Source organism: Eleutherodactylus coqui, chromosome 5, assembly GCF_035609145.1.
Source record: "Eleutherodactylus coqui strain aEleCoq1 chromosome 5, aEleCoq1.hap1, whole genome shotgun sequence".
Lineage (NCBI taxonomy): Eukaryota > Metazoa > Chordata > Amphibia > Anura > Eleutherodactylidae > Eleutherodactylus > Eleutherodactylus coqui.
The window spans coordinates 176,111,277-176,131,332 of record NC_089841.1 but is presented as its reverse complement, the minus strand read 5'-3'; the positions used below and the strand labels follow the sequence as shown (position 1 = coordinate 176,131,332).

The 20,056-nt window shown below is 46.5% G+C and overlaps 2 protein-coding genes across 3 annotated transcripts in view; one reads left to right on the top strand and one right to left on the bottom strand.

The window, feature by feature from the left end:
- Positions 1 to 15,064, bottom strand: part of ZMAT5 (zinc finger matrin-type 5) — a 33,147-nt gene extending 18,083 nt beyond the window's left edge. The window contains exons 1-3 of one of the 2 annotated variants that reach the window (XM_066603792.1): positions 14,852 to 15,064; positions 7,085 to 7,147; positions 1,333 to 1,413 (exon numbers count right to left, since the gene is read on the bottom strand). In XM_066603792.1, coding sequence (XP_066459889.1) covers positions 1,333 to 1,413; positions 7,085 to 7,147; positions 14,852 to 14,978 — 271 coding nt within the window. In that variant the 5' untranslated portion in view covers positions 14,979 to 15,064. The remainder of the gene's footprint in view (positions 1 to 1,332; positions 1,414 to 7,084; positions 7,148 to 14,851) is intronic. The other variant, XM_066603790.1, reaches the window with a different exon arrangement.
- A 287-nt stretch (positions 15,065 to 15,351) lies between these two features.
- On the top strand, positions 15,352 to 17,310 carry UQCR10 (ubiquinol-cytochrome c reductase, complex III subunit X). The gene is made up of 2 exons (XM_066603787.1): positions 15,352 to 15,536; positions 17,044 to 17,310. Exons 1-2 carry the CDS (start codon positions 15,396 to 15,398, stop codon positions 17,080 to 17,082), a joined length of 180 nt encoding a protein of 59 aa, XP_066459884.1. The 5' UTR covers positions 15,352 to 15,395; the 3' UTR covers positions 17,083 to 17,310.
- Positions 17,311 to 20,056: the final 2,746 nt, after the last annotated feature.

The following is a 20,056-nucleotide window of genomic DNA, read 5'->3' as shown; positions in this document are numbered from 1 at the left end:
TGGTTAGACAGGAGTGTGGTCACCACTGTATAGGGGCGTACAGCGATCCTGTTGTGCCCAATACAGTGGTATGACAGCAGTGTGGTCACCATGTAGGGGCGTACAGAGGTCCTGTAGTGCCCAATACAGTGGTTGGACAGGAGTGTGGCCACCGTGTAGGGGCGTACAGCGGTCCTATTATGCCCAATACAGTGGTTAGACAGGAGTGTGGTCACCACTGTGTAGGGGCGTGCGACAGTCCTGTAGTGTCCAATACAGTGGTTAGACAGGAGTGTGGCCACCGTGTAGGGGCGTACAGCGGTCCTATTATGCCCAATACAGTGGTTAGACAGGAGTGTGGTCACCATGTAGGGGCGTACAGATGTCCTGTAGTGCCCAATACAGTGGTTGGACAGGAGTGTGGTCACCACTGTGTAGGGGTGTACGGCGGTCCTGGAGTGGCCAATACAGTGGTTAGACAGGAGTGTGGCCACCGTGTAGGGGCGTACAGCGATCCTGTTGTGCCCAATACAGTGGTTAGACAGGAGTGTGGCCACCGTGTAGGGGCGTACAGCGGTCCTATTATGCCCAATACAGTGGTTAGACAGGAGTGTGGTCACCATGTAGGGGCGTACAGAGGTCCTGTAGTGCCCAATACAGTGGTTGGATAGGAGTGTGGTCACCACTGTGTAGGGGCGTACGGCGGTCCTGGAGTGCCCAATACAGTGGTTAGACAGGAGTGTGGCCACCGTGTAGGGGCGTACCGCGATCCTGTTGTGCCCAATACAGTGGTTAGACAGGAGTGTGGCCACCGTGTAGGGGCGTACAGCGGTCCTATTATGCCCAATACAGTGGTTAGACAGGAGTGTGGTCACCATGTAGGGGCGTACAGAGGTCCTGTAGTGCCCAATACAGTGGTTGGACAGGAGTGTGGTCACCACTGTGTAGGGGCGTACAGCGGTCCTATTATGCCCAATACAGTGGTTAGACAGGAGTGTGGTCACCACTGTATAGGGGCGTACAGCGATCCTGTTGTGCCCAATACAGTGGTATGACAGCAGTGTGGCCACCATGTAGGGGCGTACAGAGGTCCTGTAGTGCGGTCACTACTGGGGGACATTAATTTAGAAACTGTGTGGGAAAAGCATTGTTTATACCAACCAAATTCAAACTCTTACTTCCCAGACCTCCTTTAGAAAATGAAAGCCAACACCAGAGTCCGGCAGTTGATAAGGACAACCACTACGTTCTTCCTTAAAGTAGTTGTGTTAAATATTCCCCGAGAAGAAGGAAAACTGTAGTGCAGTAAGCTAGTTTCTGAATGATCATCCTAGACAAGGATGTGATGCTTACCTTCTACACGACCCTTCAGAGCATCCATGTCTTCTGCAGTCATATGTGAGAAACGGCAGGAGGGACCAAAGTCACAATGACCTGAGGGGAAGATAAAGAGAGGAACAGATTCATGACCAGGATAGAACAATGTTCAGAATAAAAAAAACAAAACACAAAGTGTATAAAATTCATCAAGGCTCACATCAAAGGATTTTTTTTTAAAGTACCGTATATACTTAGCCGACCCGAGTCAATAAGTTTTACCACAAAAAACTGGTAAACCTTATTGATTCGAGTATAAGCCGAACTCTACTTGAGTATATACTAGGTAAATTAAAAAATGCAATACTCACCTCCCAGCCAGCATCTGTGACCCCGACGCGATGGTCTCCTCGGCTGCTTGAGAATTCTCCCTGCTCAGCTTTGAATTCCCCCGCCGTCAGCACTCTGTAAGTAAGCGCTGTGATTGCATTGAGCGCCAGCCAATCACAACTGGGGCTCGATAAACCAATCACAGCCATTCAGTGATGACATCCACTGAATGGCTGTGAATGATCGAGCGCCGGCTGAGATTAGCTGACGCTCGATCCAATCACAGCGCTTACCTACACAGCGCTGATGGCGGGGGAATTGAAAGCTGAGCAGGGAGATGACAGCGGGGAGAATTCTCAAGCAGCTTGCCCCACCGGCAGGGAGACCATCGCGCCGGGGCCACAGACGCAGGCTGGGAGGTGAGTATTGCAGGGGGGGGGGGGGGGGGGGAGGGGGGGGGGGGCTTTTTCAGTCTAAAAAAATGTGCTAAAAAACTAGGCTTATACTCGAGTATATATGGTATATCATAATTTTTGCTTTATAAGACGCACCTAGGTTTTAGAGGAGGAGAATAGGAAAAAAATATTTTGAACTCCCCCAAACCAGGCAGGGGGGTATTACAGAAGGAAAGCGGAGAGTAACTGTAATGGTGATCTTATTACTTGTCACCCAGGTTTCCAGGAGCTCTAAATGTCATGTTTGACTAAGGCTGGCTTCACACTGGCGATGAAATTGCACGATTTCCCAGCACTGCGAGAAATCGCAAAATTATGAAGCCAATGGCTCCATTCACATGTACGATGTTTTAACGCTTGCGATGCAGTGTGTAAATAAAATCGTAGCATGTCACAGCTGCAGCAGTGGATCCTGATGTTCTGCCATTGTTCTCAATGGGGCGGGCAGCAGTGTCCCTTATATCAGCCCCAGTAGTTCTAGTGTCCCCTATATTGGCCTCAGCAGTTATAGTGTTCTCCCCAGTGGCCTCAGTAGTAATACTATTACTACTGGGGCTGATCTAGGGGACAATATTGCTAATAGCACCCCCCCTGAGACCCACATACTTACCTCCACCTTGTAGTCTAAGCGCCGCTCCCTCTATTCTCGGCGCTGCTGCGGACTGCAGTGTGTGCACCTGACCTTCTCCTCTTGTGGAACAAGATAAGGAGAGTTCAAGGTAGGAGGATCCCGGGTGCACACACTGCCGGATCGGCGCTGCTGAGCGATTACCAGCTGGGGAGCCGCAGCACCCCAATTGGTATTCAATATCATGGTAAGCAGTGATCAGCGCGCTTGCCAACAGAGAGGCCTCTGCGTGCTCCTTCCAGCATGCGTGCCACAGGTTCGTCATCACAGGTTTATGCCATGATAAAGAATAACTAGCTGGTGATTCGAAAATGATATTCCATCCTATGCGGTGACACAACGAAGCTTACCATACACTAAAACGCACCCTGTAGCGGGCATATGCCATGCAGGTATAATATCTACAGATCCTGTTGCTGATGTGCTTAAACATGCACACGTTTGCACTGCAATGCTGAATCACATGGTTAAACACACTACAGTAAATAGGACAAACGATCACAAATTTATTTGCCCTGCAGCAATTACTTATTCATTTAGTCAAAAATCAGCAAGATAACATAGAGGTTACATTCCTTCTATTAAATCGGGTTTTCAGGATGAATCTATTGAGGATTCCAAACAGAGGAGGAGCAAGAGTATTACAGATAAGAGCTACATAAAGCAAACTTAAAGGGGTTGTCCCGCGAAACAAAGTTGGGGTATACACTTCTGTATGGCCATATTAATGCACTTTGTAATGTACATTGTGCATTAACTATGAGCCATACAGAAGTTATTCACTTACCTGTTCCGTTGCTAGCGTCCCCGTCTCCATGGTGCCGTCTAATTTTCAGCGTCTAATCGCCCGATTAGACGCGCTTGCGCAGTCCGGTCTTCTCCGTGTTGAATGGGGCCGCTCGTGCTGGAGAGCTGCTCCTCGTAGCTCCGCCCCATCACGTGTGCCGATTCCAGCCAATCAGGAGGCTGGAATCGGCAATGGACCGCACAGAAGACCTGCGGTCCACCGAGGGTGAAGATCCCGGCGGCCATCTTCGCAAGGTAAGTAAGAAGTCACCGGAGCGCGGGGATTCGGGTAAGTACTATCCGTTTTTTTTTTTCCAACACATGCATCGGGTTTGTCTCGCGCCGAACGGGGGGGGCTATTGAAAAAAACAAAACCCGTTTCGGCGCGGGACAACCCCTTTAAGCGAATTGCTTGTATTAATTTACTGTTTATCTACTTTAATTGTTGCCTAGATTACTTTTATCTAATAATAACCATCTTCATTCGTATAGCACCAACATATTCTGCAGCGTCTAATCGAGCTGTATGAGCCCCATTTAGAATGTGCTCCATGATTGACGATGCTGTGCGGTGTACACCTTGTGACATGTATGCAGTCATTGAGGGTACATACTGCTGTATGAGATGTGAGCGTGTTGCACATTTGGAAGCCCAGATCCGGGATCTAAATGAGCAGCTTGTAATACAGAGATCCACTGACAACCTGAAAAGGAATTTGCTGTTTACTGAGGGTAGATGTGGATTGTAGTATGAGGTGCGGGATGATCAGACAGTCAGCTGGGTGACAGTAGGAGGGATAAAGGGAAGAGATTCAGTGAGGCTAGTCTTCAACTGCAACACCCCAACAAGTTTGCAAAGTTGGCAGTACGACATGACCTCTGACTGCCAGGGGGATGTCTGCTCCAGTAAGGAGGTACATAGGAGCGCAGGGCACACTAGGTCTTTGTAGTGGGGGACTCTATTATTAGAGGGACAGACAATCTGCCACAAAGACTGGGATTGAACAGTGTGTTGTATCAAACTGGAGCGCCAGGAAGACATCACAGATCTGGTGGACATATTACTGAGAGGGGCTGGTGAGGACCCAGCAATCGTGGTACACATTAGCAGCAATGACAAAGTTAGAGGTAGGTGGAAGGTCCTGAAAAATTATTTCAGGAAACTCGAATGTAAGTTTAAGGTAAGGACCTCCAAAAGTATTATTTTGTGAAATACTACCTGTACTACACCAGAAAGGCAGCGGAAAGTTAGGGAGGTAAACAAGTGGCTCAAGAGTTGGTGTAGGCAGGAGAGGTTTGGGTTTCTGGAGAACTCAGCCGACTTTGCTGACTGCTACAGGTTCTACCGTAGGGATGAGCTGTATCTCGATCGGAAGGGTGCATCTATGCTGGGGGAGAAGATAGCTAAAAGACTGGAGGAGTGTTTGAACTAGTGACTGGGGTGAGGGGAGGGGGAGACCGTATAGACAGTGACCTGGGATAAGGTACCGAAAATGGGGGTGCAGCAGTGGGAGGGGTGAGTACAGTTAGAACTGGCAGGTTAGTAGGGATACAATATAAAAAATAACCAAAAAAAAAACTTTATAAACTATATAATGATTAATGCTAAAAGTCTGACCAACTAGGTTGACGAACTAGGAGTAGTCATCTCTTAGGAAAACGATCACATAGTGGGAATAACTGAAACATGGTTGGACAAAAGATGCGACTGTGTGGTGAACTTACAGTCTCTTCAGAAGAGATTAAATAAAACCCAATAATAAAATCCTTATAGGGGTTTACTATAGGCCACCAAACAGAATAGAAGCCACTAAAAATCTATTACTGAGGTAAATAGATGAAGCAGCAAATCAAAATGAAGAGATTTTAACTATCGGGATATAAACTGGGAAGCTGAAACCCGTGGATCTCATAAAGGTAACAAATTTCTTTCCATTACTAAGATATAAATTACATTACCCAACTTGTACAGGACACAGCTAGAGGGACGGCAATTTTTTACTTATTAACCAGCAGACCTGAGAGAATACCAGGGGTTTAAGACCTGGGGGGCACACCTGGGAAATAGTAATCATGATATAATACATTTCCACTTGTCTTTTAATAGGGAGTCTTATTAGGGAGCTACAAAAATACTAAACTTTAGGAAGGCAAAGTTGGATTGGCTTAGAGTACTCCTACCCTTATTGACTGGGACAACGTCCTCAAAAAGAAGAGTACAGACAATAAATGGGAAATGTTTAAAACCATCTTAAATACTTACTGTGAGCGGTTCATACCTTTAGGGAAATTAAGGAACTAGGCATAGGAGAAAATCAATGTGACTCAAAGATGTAAAGAGGGCAATAAAAAACAAACAAAAAGCATTTAAAACTACTAAAACAAAGAGGGCAGCAAAGAAGCATTCTAAACCTATAAGGAAAAAAAATACGTAGAAAGCAGATAAAAACAGCAAAAGGTGAAGACAGAGAGACTTTGTGCCAAAGAAAGTACAACTAACCCCCAAACTGTTCTACAATTATATAAATAGTAAGAAAATTAATACTGAAAGTGTTGGCCCTTTAATAAATAATGTAGGAAAAATTGTAGAGGCTGATAAAATAGTTTTTTTTCCAGTATATTCGCAGAGGAAAATGAAATGTCGGATGAGATACGGAGTGATAAAGTAAACTTTCAACTAAATGCTAGCAGTATAGCCCCAGGAAAAAGTGCCGAATCGCCTTAAAAAGATTAAAATAGACAAATCACTGGATCCCAACGGCATACACCCTCCAGTTCTAAGGGAATTAGGTAATGTGACAGACAGACTGTTGTTTCTTATTAATTAAGGATTCTACAGCGATAGAGTCTGCACGTTGGATTGGCGCATAGCCAATGTGGTGCCGATATTCAAAAAGGGGTTGAAAAGTAAAACTGGAAACTACAGACCGGTAAGTCTTCCTTCTATTGTGGGTAAAAAGTTTGAAGGGTTTCTAAGAGATGCTGTCCTGGAGGACCTCAATAAAAACAGCTGTATAACTCTGTATCAGCATGAGGGGTCGCTCATGTCAAACCAACCTGATCAGCTTCTACGAGGAGGTAAGTTCTAGACTGGATTAGGGGGAGTCATCTGGACTTTTTGAAAGCGTTTGATACTATGCCGCATAGAAGGTCGGTATATAAAATGAGAGTGCTTGGTCTAGGCGAGAATGTGGGGGCCTTCAGCTGCGTTGGAGGATCAGCAAGTGTTTCCCCGTGGTTTTCAATGGGAAACCTTGCATCACACTCCCATTTACTGCAAGATTAAAAACAATAGGCGATGCGTTCCGAGGAATGCACAAAGAAAGTGGTGCACAGCCAGCACAGGATGCGTCATAATTAATAAGAGCCTTGCCAGTCATATTTTGGCGCACCCTACTGTCAACATTCATCCAAGTGTGGCGTGTAAAACACCAGTCTTAGATAAATGTCCCCTTGAGTTTTTAACCAGACAATGCCACATATGTCTTCCCCAAAGATGTGACGGAGGTAGCGGATATAACCCACAGACCTGGCAGTTTAGTGGTATTTTATGCCCTGCACATCATTAGCTTCATAAGGCAATACCCACCAGTCTGAAGAAAGCGTCTGCAGTGTTTCTTAGATTCCTCTTCTACAAAGATCTCTGAAGCATCTGATGAAAAGAGGAAATACAAGAGTCAAGAAAAGGTCTCTAATTCTCTGTAACAAGATATAAGGAGCAGCATAATGTAATGTACTCCATACTGTGAATTAGGGGGACTTCCATTTAAAGACATGGGGTGACTCCTAGTGCTCGTAGTAATAATATACCTTATTGTAGAGCTCACCGAGTGTACAGCCCCCCCCCCCCCCCCCCCCTTACCTGGTGCACAACAGCCGGACAGGGACAGTTATAAAGCACCAAGTGTGAAGAGGAGATTTAACTCCCCGGATATAAACTGGGAAGCTGAAACCTGCAGATCTCATAAGGGTAAAACCTGCGTGCCAAATTTTGCTGCAGACGGGACTAAAATAAAAGTTAGGAAATAAACATGACGCAGACGCCAAGAGGCACAGCTCCGGGCAATTTCCGTGCAGAAACGTTCCGCAGCATGTGGATGAAATGTCTTGAACCGCCATCCACACGGCCCGCACGCGAATCAACAGAGGATTTCACTGCGCAAATCCGCACAGAAAATACGCAGCAGTTTCAGTTTACGTGCATTTACCATAATCTGCATGAGATCAGGGCTCCATATTCCTGTAAAATATTATATTGAATCCACAGACAAGTGGGAAAAACAGAGAGGGGAATCAGAAAAGGTCAAAAAGTGGGGGGGCTTTTGTACGGTCTGAAGGAAAGACTACTAGGTATCAGAATATGACGCCAGTTGTTTCTTACAGTAGACGCCTGGCAGCAACAGCTCCGACCAGCTGCCTGGCTAATCGGAGCTGGTAACCCTTTAAATGCCGGAGTCAATTCTGACAGCGGCATTTAAATACCCCGAATGATGTTCGGGGGTCCCGTACGCCCCTCCGGGAAAAGATCGCAGGTGTCATGGCAGCCTGGGGCATTCTGAAAAGCCCCAGGGCTGTCATGGCAGAATGCCTATAATGCCATGCCTGTAGGGTGGCTTGATAGACTGCCTGCCCGATAGCAGTATGATGCAATGCTATGGCATTACATCAAACTGCAGGAGCGATCAAAGCATCACAAGCTGTTGTCCCCTCTGAGGACTAAAAAAAGTAAAAAATACGATCAATAAAGTTTTACTACTTATAAAAGAAAACAAACAAACAAAAAACACCTTTTGCCATATTTATAATAAAATAATCAAAATCATAAAACAAAAATACATACTTGGTATTGCTGCGGCCGTAAAAGTCCAATCTATCAAAGTAACGCATTATTTATCCCACACGATGAATATCGTCAGGAAAAAAAAAAAAACAGGGCCAGAAAAATCTAATTTTTGGTCACCCTGCCTCCAAGAAAAAAAATGAAATAAAAAGCGATTAAACAGCCGTATGTAACGCAAAAAAATGAGTGCCCTTGCACAATTATGTCGACCGAATAATAAAAAAAGCTTTTGTACGCAGAAGATGGCGGCAGAAAATAATTTATAAAAATTAAATGTCTTTAAAAAAACAATACAAGTAGTACAGCAAAAAAACAAAACAAACCTACCGTATATACCGGCGTATAAGACGACTGGGTGTATAAGACGACCCCCAACTTTTGCAGTTAAAATCTAGAGTTTGAGATATACTCGCCGTATAAGACTACCCCTCTTTCCAGGCGCACCAAAAAACATCAAATTTGATTTCAATGTGGTAATTTTAATTCAAATGCTTATGACATGCAGGTACTTAGCAGGAAAACTGTCACTTATAAACATAAGGCTGTTTGTCATCAAACATGTACGGTAAACATAAAACAGTGCAAGTGGATTAACGTAAACTTTTCATAAATCACTCTAAAGCTGAAAGGAAGGATAGGACAGTAAACCCATGGGAGCCGCCATGCTGTTTGTTTTCTAACCTGTCAACCAAACTGGAACTGATGATAACAAAGAATAGAAAGTGCCTGGCAACGCCCACCATAACTGCAAGGTATGGTATTTTTGCAGGTTTTGCTGCCGTGAGTTTCCCTTTAAAACCCTTCAAAATCCTCCTGTTCGTCATCTGATACCATAAGTACATCAATGACATCTTGTGATACATTTGTGAGGCAGTCGTCGTATGGATCGAATTCCGTATCAGATGGTGTGGTCTCAGCTTCGGCTTCCTCTTCATCTTGCCACAAGTAGTCGTCCTCCATACCATCTAATGAATTTGATATGCCACACTTCTTGAAAGACTTGATTACTGATTCTGCATCAATATCATTCCAGGCTTTTATGACAAACTCGCACAAAACATCCAACTGTGGCGCACGCATGTTTCCTCCTTTTGTGAATGATTTTTCGCCGCTAACCATCCATTCATTCCACTGTTCTCGAATGCGATCTTTAAATGGCTTGTTTAGGCACACATCCAGTGGCTGTACCAATGATGTCAATCCTGCAGGAATAACTGCCATATCTGTGTTTAGTCTTGCAAGCCTTTGCTTGGTGCTGGGAGTTAAATGAGCCCTGAACATATCCCACACCAGTAGACTACGTTTTTGAATAAGTCCACCTGGTCGCCTGCTCCATACGTTATCAAGCCATAGCTGTACCCCTTCTTCATCCATCCAGCCTTTTTCATGCACATGTACAAAACAACCAACAGGGAACTTGAGTTTTGGCATTGTTTTTCTTTTAAAAATAATCATTGGTCTCAGTTTGGCGCCATCAGCTGTGCATCCTAGTACCACCGTAAAACTGGACTTCTCATGGCCTGTTGTTTTAATTAAAATTGTTTTTTCACCTTTTTGATGGACAGTTGTATTTCCAACCATATCAAAATTCATTGGAGTTTCATCCATATTTCCAATATTACTTAACGCATAGTCATGTTTAATGCGCTGCTTTATTACGTATTGATGGAAACTATTTACTTTGCTATCAAGCTCTGGCGGTAATTTTTGCGCAATTTTCGTCTTTTGCCTCAGTACCAGATTATGCCTTCCCATGAATCTAGTACACCAGGATGCAGTGGCCTTAAATCTGTTGCTGTGATCTGGGTTAGATTTGGCCCACTGAAGTGCAAACAAACGTATTTTATTTCGGGTCACTACAAAACCGCTTTGGCGATGCTCATTCACCATGTCTTCTACATGGTTTTCAAGTTCTGGCCAATATGGGGTGCCTCTTCTTAATGCACACTTACCCCTTGGCATACTCATTAATGCTTTTTCATTTGCTTTCCAGTCCCGAACCATCTTCTCTGTTACTCCATATTGTCTGGCAGCAGCGCAGTTATTATGTTCCATGGCAAACTTTACAACTTTAAGTTTGAAACTGGCTTCATACTTCTTTCTTCTTGCTGGTGGAGCTGGAGCCATGACAGGGTTTTGACTGTTGGACATGTGTACCGTATACTGTACTGTATGTATGTACTGGATAATGGTGCTATGCTGAATAAACAGGTAGAGATAGTGGTGCTGTATGTGGTATACAACAACCAGCCAATCACAGCAAGCGATGTACGGTACCTTACCGGCGATTGGCTGGTTGTTGTATACAAAGCCTGCTTGGATTGCTCAGCTCCCTGCCTGCCCAGCCCTCCCTGTCTCTAAGACTATTGCCATATTGCTATGCATCTAAATACATTATGGGTCCAAATACGGTACCTTATAGCGCCGCGGGTCACCAGGAGCACCATGGGTCCCTCCGCATATTACCGGTAGCAGTTTCTGCTTAGGTTAAGCAGCGCTGCTGATTAGAGCCACCTGATTGGCTCTTCGGCACCACGTGACTGCACAGTGTGCACCAATCAGGTGGCTCTAATCAGCAGCGCTGCTTAACCTAAGCAGAAACTGCTGCCGGTAATATGCGGTCCCTCCACTCCGGTCACCCAGCAACCTCCGATAGCGTCCCGCCCGTCCCGCCCATCGGAAGTTCCACAAAGACCCCGGGGAGACTTACCATTCAGTCCGCATCGCCTGCGCTTCCTTGCCGCGATGTTTTCGCTCTCAGCGGGGCCCCACAGAGCGGAGAGTCCAGCTGTCAAGCGCTGAGACTACAGACGAGGGGCGGGGATGAGGAGGCTGCCGGCGCACAAGAGTCAGCAGAAGTCCTCCGCGGCAACATCAGGGGGGGCTGACTGTCATTCTCTCGTGCCCGAGCCGGCTCCGTACAGCATGGTAAGTTCTGCCGTACGCCGACCGCAGATTCTACTGCAGCTTTTAGTGCAGGAAGTTTTAGTACTCGCCGTATAAGACGACCCCCGGCTTTTGCAAAGATTTTGCTGGGCTCAAAAGTCGTCTTATACGGCGGTATATACGGTATACGTTTGGTATTGTAGTAATTGTACTGACCCATAGAATAAAATTACCAGGTCATTTTTGTTGAAGTTTGTGCGCCGTAGAAACAAGACGCACCGAAACATGGCGGAATGTCGTTTTTCTTCTATTTCTCTCCAATTAGAATTTTTTTAAAGCTTTTCAGTACATTATATGGTAGATTAAATAGCACCATTGAAAAATACAACTCGTCCCGCAAAAAACAAGCAGTCATACAGCGACGTCGATGGATATAAAGAAGTTACAATTTTTTTTTTTTTTTTTTTTAAAGGGGGGAAGAAAAAGCAGAAATGGAAAAACAAAAAAAAAGCTTGGTCACTATGGGGTTAACACTAGAGATGAGCGAGCGTACTCAGATAAGCACTACTCGCTCGAGTAATTGGCTTTATCCGAGTATCGCTGTGCTCGGGGCTAAAGATTCGGGTGCCGCTGCGGCTGACAGGCGAGTCGCAGCGGGGAGCAGGGGAGAGCGGGCGGGAGAGAAGGAGAGAAAGATCTTACCTCCGTTCCTCCCCGCTCTCCCCTGCAGCTTCCCACTCCGTGCCGGCACCCGAATCTTTAGACCCGAGCACAGCGATACTCGGATAAAGCCAATTACTCGAGCGAGTAGTGCTTATCCGAGTACGCTCGCTCATCTCTAGTTAACACCCATAACATTTTGATTTTTCCAGCAGCAGAGCTCGGTGAGATCTTGTTTTTGCAGGAAGAGTTGTACTTTTCTGTCGGTGCCATTCTGAGGTACATGTGACTTTTAGTTTCTTTTTTATTGCATTTTTTTGGGGAGGCAAACAAAAGAAAAAGTTGCAATTCTATCATGACTTTTTTAAAAACTCTTTTTACAGCAATCCCCATGTGAGAAATAACTGAATATCTTCATTGTCTGGGCCGTTATGTACGCGGCAATACCCAGAAGGTGCTGCTTCTGTTAAAAGAAAGTTTTAGGTATTTTATCCATTTAAAACAGGTTTTTGAGGAGAAAAATGTTTTGGTTTTTTTTAACTGGATTTTACTTTCTTTAATCTATTTTTTTGTCTCTTAAAAGGGAAGAGGTGATCGCTCCATTACTAGGATAATACACTGCATTACTTATGTAATGCATTTTACTAAGCCTATGACACCAGCGTATTAGACTCTGCGGAGGGGGTGTCTAAAAGACTGAGTTACATCGTAAACATGAAGGCCTCCCCCCTTGTCATCTTGCAGTTGCTATTAATTGTGGTATGTAAGGGGTTAAACTGCCAGGATCAGAGGTTTCACAGTTCCTGGCGGTTAGAGCAGGAGCCTGGCTGTCAGCAGTCAGCCAAGGCACCGATTAAAAAGACGCATGTGCAGGTTTAAAGCCCATTAGTGAGGTTGGTAAGAAGACACATTGGCCGTCACTAAAGGGTTAAACAGGCAGTCGTTCATCTATTTACAACTGCCTGTCTACCCTGAATGGTGGTGGGCAGCCGGGAGAGATCTCTGACTGCTCGGCCTCCATTCGCTGAACCTGCGTAAAAGCGAAGGAGTGATCGTCATCCGCCTGCCAGCATGCGATTGTCCCGCGGTCATATCATATCCGCCTCATCACTTTGGAGAGGTAGCGGTTGTTGTCAGTAGGAGACGTCACATCGCACTTGCGTTCACCTGGCACAACGCTGCCGCCGGCCCCATGGAAAACAGCTCTCCGCTTGCTCCGCCGGTGGATTTCTGAGGACTCCATGTGACACTTGCACGGACGCGCTACGCTGTTTCCACGCTTACTGGTGGACGGACGGATGATTTTCACTTACAGATGCAACCTTTTCCGTAAAGTTGGAGCATCACTTACGGATTGTGTGCCTGCTGGGCGGAGCTTCACCTAGCTTTATTAGTAGTGAGCAGCGTCATTTCTGAACAGACTGGTGGACGTGAAAATCAAGGACACAAAACGCTCTCCTGACGTTGCAGGCAGCCATGTTGCCTCCTATCCTCCTAGTAAAACTTTTTAAGCCTTATTTAGCAAAACTGTCTACCAGTAAGGCTCATGTCCACGGGGACAGAAACTAACCAAAAATTGGAAATGACTCCAGCACCCGCTGAACCTCTATTGCTGAGGGAGGAAACCACTGGGCAAAGGTGTCCACGCTTCTGTAACCAGCTCTGGATCCAGCGAACAGGAAAGAACATAAACCAAGGTATGAAGATGAAGCAGCATCCAGGGAAATTATTTCAGAAAGAAGACTTTAATCCATCCAGCATGAAAACAACGTTTCAACCACTACAGAGCTGTGGTCTTTGTCAAGTACCACAGCCCTGTAGTTTATGTCCACAGGAACAGACCCGCAGCGGGTGTCCTGCACGCGTGATCCGCGCCCCATAGGGATGCATTGGACACCCGCAGGTAATTAAATACCTGCGGATGTCATTTTCCCCTGAGGCGTGGATTGCGTGTGCGGAAAACACTCGCAGCATGCTCCATTTTAGTGTGGGGCTCCCGCAGGCTTCTATTGAAGCTTATGTAAGCCGTCTGGATCTGCGGCACACCCGCAGCTGAATTCCTGCTCACTGGCGCGGGAGAGCAGGAGTTCAAAAAAAAGACGGGGCGTGCGCACGGCACGCTGCCGGTGTGCCGAGCACATCCGCCGGGCCGAAGAAAGAAGATCCGGCCGCGATGGAGGGCAGATCCGCAGCGTCAGGACAGGTAAGTAAATCTTCTTTTTAGGCCTCATGTCCGCGGGAAAGGAGGGACCCGCTGTGGGATTCTGCATGGAGAATCCGCGGCGGGCCTGATTTTCCCCGTGGACATGAGGCCTAAGACTGCCTGTATTGCCTATAGCAACCAATCACAGTGCGGCTTTCATCTTACGGCCCCCTGCACACCAGTGGACTTGCACTGCGAAATCCAGAGTGGGATTCCGCCTCCGGTTACTGCAGCAAATCCAGCCCACAGCATGTGATTTTCCACTCGCAAGTGAGAAGTCGCAGCCTACTGCGATTTTTTTTGTGGGCTACGCACAGATGGCTTCCATTAAAGTCAATAAAAGCCGTCCGTCCCGCGGCACTTCTGCAGTGAGTATTGCGTACGTATTGCGGGATCCGCGTCATTGCAGACTGCCGGCTGGCACATCCGCCTCGCTGAACAGAAGCCGCCGGACAGGTACGCAGGGGTCACCGGCCGGGCACCAGGTTGAACTCCGCTGTGGGAATCCCGCATGCAGGGTCCGACCCGGCCGTGTGCAGGAGGCCTACCTCAGCAGCTTGAGAAATGAGCTGCGCTGTGATCGGTTGCTAGGGGCAACAAGGGCAGTCTTATGGGAGAAAGTTTTGCTAAATGACAATTTTCTGTTTCCATTGATATAAAAATGTAGGTGGAGACATGGTACTTCTGCAGTTCCCCCAGACACCGCTGTGAGGCGCCAGTCATACCGGTGCTGGGGGGTCTGTAATCCGGTCACATGCGACTCTCACCTCTGAACACGTCGTACCAGGCCTTCTTGCTCCGCTGGTGCTGGATGCCATTGAGGTGCTTCTTGCGGTTGTGCAGGTTGTCCTGGAAGGAGCGGTCACAGTAGTCGCAGAAGTACCGGCGGCCCATGCTGACGACTCCTCAGACCAGCCGGGGCGGAAATAGTTAGCTCCCAAGGATCTCCACGTCGGGCGGTCAGGTGACAAGCTCAGGTCACATGACTCTGGCAGGAGCCGGGCGCATATATCTATATTACACTCAAGTTCAGCACTAACAACCAATGAGGTTGAATCAGACAAGCCAAACAACCAATGAGATTGCTGGGATTGTGAATCAGAACCAATGAGGTTGCTGGGATTGCTCCATAGTGCCGAACTTGAGTGTAATATAGATATATGATATGCTAGCTGCAGATAACTAGCTAGGAGCGGCTCTTTACCAAGCATAGGCGTAACCATGGCTACAGAGGGCAGCCTTCTGTCACGTGACGGGAAGCCGTCCCCTTCTTATGACGTCACCAGCAGACGCTTCCGGCTCGCAGTCATCATGTCTCTGCTGAACACCGTGTACCGCTCCGTCTTCCGCCGCACGTCCACCTTCGCGCTCAGCATCGTGCTCGGCGTGGTGCTCTTTGAACGGGCGTTTGACCAAGGAGCAGACTTGTTGTTCGAGCGCCTTAACCAGGGGGTAAGGCTGCAGGGAGACCGGCGCGGGAGGGTCAAGGACACGGGGGTCAGCGGAGCCGTGTGTGCGGAGCAGCCTGGAGGAGGGTGGCCGCTGGTATCCACAGTGGGCACTGATGAGCCCCGGCGCTCACCTCTGCAGGCATCAGCTATTTTTGGGGTATCCATACATATACCTCTAGATCCCTCTATAACACCTCCTGTCACTGCTGCCGCCGCCACCCTCTATATGGGGAAACAACTACTTTGCTGGTTTTGTTTTGACTTTCCCTTATTTCATGTCACCTTTCTTCATGCGCAAAGTTCCTCTGGTCGTCCTTGGAAACCAAAAGTCATTCTAAAATCTGCAGTTACACGTGGCGCTGATTGGTCCTCGTCTCACAATGGCGCTGTGGCACCTCGGGCCATATTCTGTATCCCTGTCAACCAGTGGGGGTCCCATATAATCTGTGAGCCAGCATGTACCACCTTGTACCCCTTGCAGATTTTAATAGAGTGAAGAACACCTCCTGTATTAGAGCCTTGCAGGTGGGGAGAATCTGGTGCCTCTGGGCAGTGCCATGTTCAGGGCACCATCTAGAAGGGTGCAGCGACTTAGTATGGCGCTTCCTGGAGCACTCTTTTTTTAAAAGGGCTGTCTGCTTTAAAAAAATGAAGGTTTTAAAATTGGAGCCAAATGAGATAAAACCAATACATACCTGCCCTCCTCACTCCCGGCAACCTAGCGCTGCCTCCCTGCAGTTCACTCAGTCTGTTTTGACAGCGGAAGTCAGGTGACTGCTGCCTTCCAATCAGAGGCTGCCGTGTCAGAGTTTAGAACTCATGGCAGCCAGGATGTGAGCACTGATCGCAGGAGAACTGGTGGTGATGCTGTGGGCTCTGATTGGCAGGCAGTAGTCACCTGATTTCCGCCATCTACACAGATGGGGTGAATAGCTACAGTGCCGGATCCCCAGGGATGAGGAGGGGAAATACTTGCTTGTTTTGCTTTAACCCTTTCCAATCCAGTGTCTGACATCTGAAGACATCATGAGTTAAGGCTGTACAGCTCCAATGTTGGAAGACGTACGTCAAGGTTCTCTTACTGTGTATTGCCAGCCTCTCTGCCGTCGGAGCCTATCCAATGTGTCACCTCATGCAGTACTGGCTTTAGCCAGCATATAGCGCCGTTGTATAACAGCAGAAAAAGAGTAAGCCCCCTAGGAAAACCAGGATACAAATTGGATTGGAAAAGGTTAACTGACTTGGCTCTAATCTTCACTTATAACCGGACAGCCCCTTTAAATGTTTAGTGAGCGCATCATCTCCCCTTGTGACATGCTTTAAGCTGTGTTCCTGCCTTCTGCATATATACTACATGTGGAGGATGAAGTGTAACTAATATATGAATATTTCGCAGCCGTGCCTTCCTCCTGATGCCAAGAAAGTTGTATAAAAGCGGAGGTACCCTCTACTATGCCATCAGGTTCTGCACCAATGCATTTTATTTATTTATTTTTCTGCTCTTTTAGAAAATGTGGAAACACATCAAGCACAACTATGAAGAGTAGAAGAGTTCAATGCGCCCAGACACCTGCGCGGTTCTTCCCTAGGACCTACACAATGGCTGGCAAGGATTAGCTTGTGCACAGGACAAGCTCCGTCCGCTTTCTGTCGCCTCATGGATACACCTTAGTCATAGAAACACCATGTAGTGTCCGCTACAGCTTGCTGGAAGAATCGGTCATTCTGTATCCTGTTGTTCCCTACAATGTCTTGTAATAAACCCTTCTATTTAATTCTGGACAGTTCATTATTTCCCATAATTGTTGGTATGACACAAACCAAAGTTCACATCTGCAGCAGGGGCCACATCCGGCATCAGATCCGCAGCGGCTGGTTTTTCATGTTGGAAAGATTATAAATCCTAATTCTACTATGAGCTACTCGATGGCGCTATACATCAGACGGTTAAAGATTTACACTTTATCTTTTATTTACCGTATAAGCTGAGTTTTTCAGCACAAAAAAATGTGCTAAAAGCCCCCCTTGACTTAGGTGAGGCAAAAAAAACCTCAATACTCACCTATCAGCCGCCGTCTGTGTCCCTGGCGCGATGCTGTCTGCGGCGGTGCGGCCAGCTGCTGCAGTAAAGTTCTTGGTGAACTCATTTAAATAACTTCTGCAGAAGGATTGCACTTTTCTAGTCGTGTTTTTTTTTAATTTACCAAAAAACTTGAAGAGAACTTGGCACCGATCTAGAACTGCTGTAGTAATGCATTTATTTATTTAAAGAGAAGCAGAGAAGTTTTTATGTTCTGAAACTGAATGCGGCCCTACGGAATGGGGATTTGTGGGAAGACACTAGGGATGCCAGAAGCAAACCGCCTCACCATAAAACTTAGACAGTGGCCAACACATGGTCCCATTGTAAATGTCTATCTAGGCATGCACATTGATGGGGGTTTTTTCCTCACAGATATGCAATGTCCTATTTCTGTTTGTTGCACAGATGAGAAATAGGATGTCAATGTGTGACTTCTGCATAAATCAGCAAGCAGGTTCCGACCAAACACACAGCTAGTGTGCATCCAGCCTTATGTTATGCAATAGGCAAATCAGGCAGGGTGGTTTCGCACAGGCGATAAAATCATGCAATTTTTGCCTGATGTGAGAGTCAGTGAAAAAAAGATTATGAATCCAATGCTTTACTTCCCATTAGCGAAGTTTTCACTCATGCAATGTTGAGTGGAAAAATAACATTTTTCTTTTTATAATCTCCCATGTTTCCCTATTGAGCCTCCTTTTCATCGCAACGCCACAAACTGCAATGCGATTTTAACATTAGAAAGTCCTATTGACTTTCACATAAAACACTGTTGGACATGTGCAGTAAAGATTTTTTTTAATTGATGTCAGTGCTGAAGAGCTGGCTGCTTGCTTCAAAAAGAAAAATCGACAACATCCGGTAGAAAATAACTTCCCAATCCGAGACTAGCCCTGACCCTGCTCTCTTCAGTACTGCATCTAGCTCCTGCTCACTCTCTGTACTCAGACCAATGACAGAGGAAGAAGTCTCCAGATTTACCTCCTACTTCACCACCGCATTCAACCTCTCTCTGACCTCTGGCATTTTTCCCTCTTTCAAACACGCCATCATATCCCCACTGCTAAAGAAGCCGACTCTTGACACGACTGAAGCTGCCAACTACCGACGCATCTCTAATCTCCCCTTCATCTCCAAACTACTAGAACGCCTGGTTTATTCTCACCTTGTAAGCGATCTCTCAGAAAACTCTCGTCTTGATCCCCTACAGTGCGGCTTCTGCCCCCTACACTCGACAAAAACAGCCCTGACTAAAGTGTCAAATGACCTCCTGAAGGCTAAATCGAGGGGCAACTACTTCCTACTGATCCGCCTCGACCTTTCCACAGCATTTGACACTTGACCACAAACTCCTCCTCAGTATGCTTCGCTCCATCAATCTAAAGGACACTGCTCTCTCCTGGTTCTCCTCCTACTTATCCAACTGCTCCTTTAGTGTCTGCTTGGCTGGCTCTACCTCCCCTCCTCTTCCTCCTGCTGTTGGGGTCCCCCATGGCTCGGTTCTCGGCCCCTTCCTTTTCTCCTTCTACACAGCCCCTATTGGACAAAGCGTCAGGAGATTTGGTTTTTAGTACCATCTTTATGCTGATGTCACCCAGTTAAACACCTCTTCCCGTTACGTTACCATTCCTCCAGAACACCACCGACTGTCCGCTGTCTCGAACACTGTGTCCTCTCTCTACCTAAAACGGACCTACTGGTGTTTCCACCACACATCTTAGTGTGTGGCACCACCATAACTCCCAGCACGCCTGCTGTCTTGGGGTTATATTAGACTCTCTCTCCAGCCCCTTGACCTTCTGTATCCCCCCACTATCTGTAGTATGTAAGCTCGTTGGAGCAGGACCCTCACCCTTATTGTTTCCATCAATTGATTACAACATCTAACCATGGTTTTTGTATCTGTTCACCTCTGTAAGTGCTGTGGAACATGTTGGCGCTATATAAGTATTTGGTACTAGAAATACAGATTGCTGAAGGTCAGCGGACCTAATCCATTGCATTTCAGTGCAGAATCCACGTGCATGAGTATGATGTGATTTATAGCAGATTTTTGGGGGGGCATTCATATACATAGCTAGCAGGGTTACTGTCTGAATTTAGGCTTTATTCACACGGATGTATATTTTCGTTCCTGAAAAATCAGCCTAACCTTTCAGCAATTTTCATCTGTTCAGAGTAAAAAAATTAAAAAGCGCCTATGTGAGTATCTCCAGTCTGACAATCTCACACACACAAAAAAAATATCTGTGTGAATATAACCTTGGACACACAAATCCATCCACAATCCATGTGACTGTGCCCCATGAAGTACTTTGGCATGTTTCTTTTAGTTCTTGCGTATTTAGGGTGGCACAACAGGCTATTAATGAACAACACAGAGGTTCTTGAGTTTGCTATCTATACACCCAATATAGTCCATGTGCCATCTTGGTTCT